A 6,225-nucleotide genomic window follows, 5' to 3' on the forward strand; every position below is an offset into this window, starting at 1 on the left:
AAACATGGTTGATTGAGTCGCTTGCTTTTTTTGGTTCCTCATGTGCTCCTGGAAGGGCAACAATTACACTAGGATTATGGCAAGCGACTCTTGGAATATTATTGTTCGGCCTCGGCCACTTCATGTGTCATACGACGTGCCATTTATCAATGTCAAGCTCCCCATGTCTTGTGAATGGTGGACGCTATCAAGGAGCTAAGGAGGAGAGAGTTGATGGCTATGTCGTGGGTAAATCCGTTCTTGGGCAGAGTAGATATGGGTGCACAAGGTGGGCCATGACGGCAAGTCAGTCATTGTGTTTCTTTCTTGACCCATGCCCTTCCTTACCTAAATTACTTATTCGGTGCTTAAGCACCAAATGGTGGTGATTTTGTACATAACACACACTGGAGCGAGCAAGTGAAGTAAACAGATCGGCCCAAAATCTTTGTGTGGAAACTTGTTTTTGAGAGTTTCTTGAATCTTTCTGTCGATTTTTTCCTAGTCCAATGTTTTTTGTTTTTGATTTTTTCGTGTTTTTATTTTTGTTCATCATTTAAAAAAATCATGAACATTTTTAAAGCTTTTCCCAAGTAATGTACCATTTTAAAACTTGTGATTTTTAAAATATTTTGAACATTTTTCAAATCCAAAAAAGTTTTAGATCGATAAACATTTCCAGATATCCCAACATTTTTTCAAGTTCATGAGCATTTTTCAATCTATGACATTATTCAAATTTTAAAAATTCATAATGTTCATAAAATTCATAGACTCTTTTGAATGTAACAAAAATTAGTCGATCATGTCAAAAAGTCTATAGGAAAAACTAGAAGTCATTTTCTTCACGAACCTGTAGCTAGTCGTTCTTTTTACTCCCTCCGTCCGGAAATACTTGTCATAGAAATAGATATAAATGGATGTATCTAGAATTAAAATATATCTAGATACATCAATTCCTCGGACAAGTATTTCCGGACGGAGGGAGTACTAGCCAATGAGCAAGCGATAGAACTGAAAGCGAGCTAGCGATAGAACTGTGGGCGAGCTAGCGAGAGAATCGAGGGGCGCAAGCATGCTAATGGGCCATGGGCCCATAGCCCGCTGTGCCTTCCATGCAAGCGGTGTAGATCTTTGTGATGCCCGAAGCGCTAGATAGGAATTCCCTTTTCATGGGTGTAAGATAACTGGGCCTTCACGAGAAGGCTGAATGCATGTAATGGAGAGCTCACACCGCTCAAGAAAATGTAACGCTGCCAACTGATTCTATCGTGGCAACTAACATAACAATATAACAAGTAAATTAAGCTCTTTTCAATCATGTGGCCATTCTGCTTGGATATATAATTTCATTTACCTATTTTGTTAGCTGTAGTCATGCGCACCATCGCTCTACTACAGTTGAAGAAAGAGCAAAAGAGTAGTCCAAGTCCAAGTAGTAGAGTAGCTTCTTGTTTCCTTTCTTCTTCAGTTTTATGTACTCTTTGATTTCTGGTTTTCTTTTTGGCTGAGTTTCTCTATACTCTCCGTCATGTTGGTGCTTTCTTCAACTACACTAGGACACACATTTGGGTGAGTGTTCGAATCGACTAACTTTAGCTAAGTTAACTCCCCTTTTGTGATCAACATATCATAAATCTATTTAAAAAACCTAGACACGACGATTGACAAATGGAGGCTTGTAACGGTAAATTACTACTGGTTAACCTGAAAGTAGTGGCTAGCTACACCCGGGTGTACTCCGCCTGGGTGATCAAAAGGTTAAAAACACTAAATCAAACAAAATCTAAAAATCCTGGAATTTTACAACATCAAACATGATAAAATATTTTAGGGTCTTGCAAATTTGATCTCAAAATAACATTCGAGGAGCTCATAAAAAAACCACTGCTCAAAAAGTGCAAAAAAGTTTGTGTGGTAATTTTGTAATTTTATGTTCAGAGCTACTCGAATGTCATTCGTGGATAAAATTGTGCAAGAGCCTAAAACACTTGAGCATGTTTGATGTCGCAAAGTTTCAGGATTTTTTTGCTTTTGTTTGATTTTGCCTTTTCATTTTTTTCGCTCACTCGGGAGTAGAAAATACAATCAATTCTTTCTCCGTAGAAAATCAAACCACCTGTGAAGCAAAAGAGCAATTTCAGGGAGCCTCTGAAGCAAGTCTCTTGGCTGAACATGTTCGTCCCGCGCCTAAGTATAATGGAGTATGTGTCGCGGGAGCATTACTGTTCTGAAAGGGAACAACTGGAAGTAAACTAGTTGTTATAACATCCCGCGATGTGCTTTTTATCTTTACCTATTATGTTGTGGCGGGCACTTTAATTCACCCGCCACTACAATATGGTTTTGAATTCATAGAACCTGTAAACACATTGAAATCATATGTACTAATTGTAGTAATTTATGTGGTTAAGACTGTTAACACGTCAGGGATAATGGTTTATATAAGACAATTATTTGGCTCATCCGCTGGATCACATAAGTACCTAGACAATGACCTGATGTAGATCGCCCTGACCCATAGTAGAAACAAGATGGTCCGGCCCATACTATCAATATATCAGTTTGTTCGGTTGCCACCAAATGAACTTTATTGATTTGTTGCACAACATAGTAATACATGAAAATGGGAAGTAACACCTTGAAAAGGATCTAGTAGAAATAAAAAATCACTCCGAATAGAGAAAATACGAGGGAACAAATTGAAACGCCACCATTGAAAAGGGTCATGCATGGCTGGTACATGGAAATGCGAACAACCGGTGTCCGCTTTATTATGGAGGATACATATATAGTTATGACGTTCGTCTTTGACCTTATTTGCATCAATAATTTGGATTGCATACTTCGATGGTGATGTTTGAAATGTTCTTGGGGCTCGACTGTTGAACAGGAACCAAGTCAATGAATCCAGTTGCATACTTAAATAACCCAGTCCCTCCAACAATAGCCCACTGACCATTATCCAAGATGTTGCCCATAACAGCAAGGCTGGAGCCCTTGTACCTATGTGCATGTGGAAAATGAAAATGAGAAACAGAAATAATTTAACTTCTTATAATGTAGATTAACTATCCTAATTAACGAAGCCATAAAAATTTAAAAATGTCGTACCTTGGATCCTCGAACGTTATCATGATGGTAGATATGGAGTTGCCGGCAAGAATGTGGCTGCCTTGTCCGCGGGCGAACACCGGACCGGGGCCTGCACCTTCGTAAATTACCCAGTCATTAACAGCAGTATGACCAAACTTGTAATCCTTTTGGATCACAGTGGCTTGATTTATGCCGGCCCCATCGCCGATACGGTGCAAGGACAAATTGCTCATGATGGTCTTGTTATAACTGGTGGGCATAACCCGGGTGTTGGACAAAATAACAGCCGCCATGGGTGTGTGTGGAGGAGAGGGCAAGAAATAGCTAGGTGCTTGGGATATCTCTTGTTTTTGGCTGTGGAGAGTAACAAAGGCAATCACATGTCTATTTATAGCATGCTTATGCCTTGGCTATGTGTGTGCTTACTGCGTCCAGAGGCTTCAGGCCTCAGCAAATGCATCATGTGGCTACTGGGTACTAGATAAGAGCAACCCATCATCAAAGTCACTGAGTTCAGAGGATCAGTTAATTTAGTAAGTCTGTTTTAGAGAGACTTAATTACTTCAAACAACAGCGTTTAATTACTGTCGCTGTCGGTGACTAACTGGCTAGCTGCGTAAAAAACTATGATATGCAATTAGGCCTCTTTTGCATTTACAATGTTAGCACATGCGCAAGAAGGGCTGCCATTGGAATGCTCAGAAGAACCACATGCGCAGCACTAGGAAACACAAGCTAGTGTAGTGAGCAAGACGAGTATACTGTTTGAGTTCTATGTTATACAATGTTAGCCTGAGACGTTTTCCCGAACCAGTATAATCACGAGGAAAATATTTAATCTTATCAATAGCGATGCAGACTCTGATAACTAATCAAATGGCCACACCGACGCATCGACAGCCATCTGAGACAGTGTGCATTGGCATTACAAAGCTTCCACTTGCAAGCAGGAAGATAATTTTGTTTCAGATACGTTTGATGCATCACGTGATCAGTCACATGCTTATCACCAAATACAAGGAAGAAAGAGATTAATTTTTCAGTCTCGTGAGTCATGACATTGGTTTTAAATACCTTGCCATTAGCTGCCAGTTGACCCCACTTAGTTGCAAGCTCTGCTGTAAATCTACTGAGCAATTAGCTACCATTTGCAAGTTTCCTTTCGAGATACCAGTTATATATACTAGAAATAACAAAAGCTAAAATAAACGATTAGAGTGCCCATGCGTTGCCACGGGCTTTTGAAATAAATTTTTAGAGTTATATAAACATAATGCATGATAAATTTCACATGAAGAGAATAGATAGCACCGGCATAATCGGCTAATAATCAAAGCCCACTCCACTTGCAATGTAAGTTGATACCCCCTCCGTTGCTAAATATAAGTCTTTCCTAGAGATTTCACATGGACGACATACGAAGCAAAATGAGTGAATCTACACTCTAAAATATGTCTATATACATCCGTATGTAGTCCCAAATCACAATGTATTAATTCAAAAGGATAAGTACTAGAAGAGCTAGAGGAGTTAAAGGGAAGACACACATGTTTGCCTATCTGAGATGACTCATAAAACGAAGAATTGTGGTAATCGTGATTACATGTTATGCAAAATTTACTAAGCATAGATGCTAAAATAGGAGGACTGGGATGACCCAAACGACTATGCCAAAGGTCGATGGAGGCCACCATGGATGTAGGAGGAGCGGTGGCAGGGACACCATGAAGAGAGTAGAGTTCGCTAGAGCTATTAAATCGAGCGATCTCGGCCTTGGTCTGGTAATCCTTCACAGACAAACCAAAAGGATCAAACTCAATAGAAACTAGATTGTCGCGAGTAAATTGGCGAACATAAATTAGGTTTTTAATAAGAGCGGGTGCAACAAGAACATCTCAAAGAAGAAGTGGTTTAGTGGGAGAGGGAAGTTGAGCCTGACCAACACAGTATATGAGAATAGATGAACCATCGCCCAGAGTAATGGAAGGAAAAGGAGAAGGAGTGCAAGAAGATAGGAAATTACTTGATGTAGACATATGACTAGATTAGTCCTGGCCATGGGCAGCCCAGCCCGAACGGCCCGGCCCGACCCGACGCTGCCCAGGCCTAGATTTTGATCCCGAAGGCCGGGCCGGGCCCGGGCCCATTGTTTTCACGTTTTTCTGAAGGGCGGGCCGGGCCAGGCTTGGGCCTAGCGGGCTTTTACGTTTGCGGCCAGGCTTGGGCCCAAAAAATAGGCCCGATGGCCGGGCCGGGCCTGGTTTTTTGCGTTTTGCTTGGCTAGGCCCGGTCCGGCCCGAGGTATGGCCAGGTATAGACTAGAGGCACCAGAATAAAAAATCGAATCCGTACCCGAGTTTCCTTGGGTAGCAAAGTTGTTCATGGCCTGGAGAAAGGCGGCTTGATCCCAGCTCGATGGTGCAGGTGCGGTTGGTGTGGGCAGCAGCGCCAGCTGATATGCCGTTGAAGGCAGGAGAGCAGACGAGGGCGTGTAGTAGAGACTTCCATCAGTAGGAGACGGCGACGGAGCACCGTAAGGAGCATACGATGGAGCAGCATGATATGTGTTCGCCGGACGTCGAGGGGTAAGCAACCCAGGGGCACCAGTATGCTGACGAAGGCCGGGTTGCCAAGAACCGGTGTAGGCAGGTGGAGCGCCAAGGGAGGAAGGGGCAGACCAGGACATAGGCCATGGCTGGACAAGCCCGGTCCATGGATCTTGCGGAGGATGCCAGGATGGAGCCGCAGGTGAAGCACTTGCAGCCGGTGCAAGGTTTGAAGAAGGCGGTGTCGAAGGAGGAGCCAAGCGCATCGAGGGCAGCTTGTAAATTGGGTTTTTGCTGCGGTAGTTGGAACTGGGGTGCTAGCTTGGAGGTGGCTGCACAGATGATGTCGGGGGTGGCGTGGCGGCAGGAGCTGGCATGGGAGGCGCTGATGGATACGGCGTATGAGGACGAGCCGCAACATGGAAGACCCTTGGGCGAGAGTCCTTGGAAGCTTGAGTGTCCACTGCGAGCTACAACATGGAGCGGACTTCGTTGAAGGTTGGAGGAGGACGCATCATCGGGATGAAGGAGGCCTGCTTGTCGAAATCCTTGCCGAGCCCTACGACGATGATGTTGATGAGCTGTGAGTCGCTGACGGGATCGC

At 43.3% G+C, this 6,225-nt stretch overlaps 1 protein-coding gene across 1 annotated transcript; it reads right to left on the bottom strand.

The window, feature by feature from the left end:
* Nucleotides 1-2,649: 2,649 nt before the first annotated feature.
* LOC119299105 lies at nucleotides 2,650-3,421 on the bottom strand. Its single transcript, XM_037576391.1, has 2 exons — nucleotides 3,094-3,421; nucleotides 2,650-2,985 (listed from the first exon to the last, which is right to left on the bottom strand). Exons 1-2 carry the CDS (start codon nucleotides 3,366-3,368, stop codon nucleotides 2,805-2,807), a joined length of 456 nt encoding a protein of 151 aa, XP_037432288.1. The 5' UTR covers nucleotides 3,369-3,421; the 3' UTR covers nucleotides 2,650-2,804.
* Between the last annotated feature and the right edge of the window lie 2,804 nt (nucleotides 3,422-6,225).

The sequence above is a fragment of the Triticum dicoccoides genome, chromosome 1B, assembly GCF_002162155.2.
Source record: "Triticum dicoccoides isolate Atlit2015 ecotype Zavitan chromosome 1B, WEW_v2.0, whole genome shotgun sequence".
In the NCBI taxonomy this organism is placed as follows: Eukaryota; Viridiplantae; Streptophyta; class Magnoliopsida; order Poales; family Poaceae; genus Triticum; species Triticum dicoccoides.

Bases quoted from the DNA above. Each gene is read 5' to 3' on its own strand.
- LOC119299105 (XM_037576391.1), bottom strand. From the start codon at position 3,368: ATGGCGGCTGTTATTTTGTCCAACACCCGGGTTATGCCCACCAGTTAT. The intron at 2,986-3,093 runs GTACGACATTTT...ACATGCACATAG, and splicing joins ATAACGTTCGAGGATCCAAG to GTACAAGGGCTCCAGCCTTG.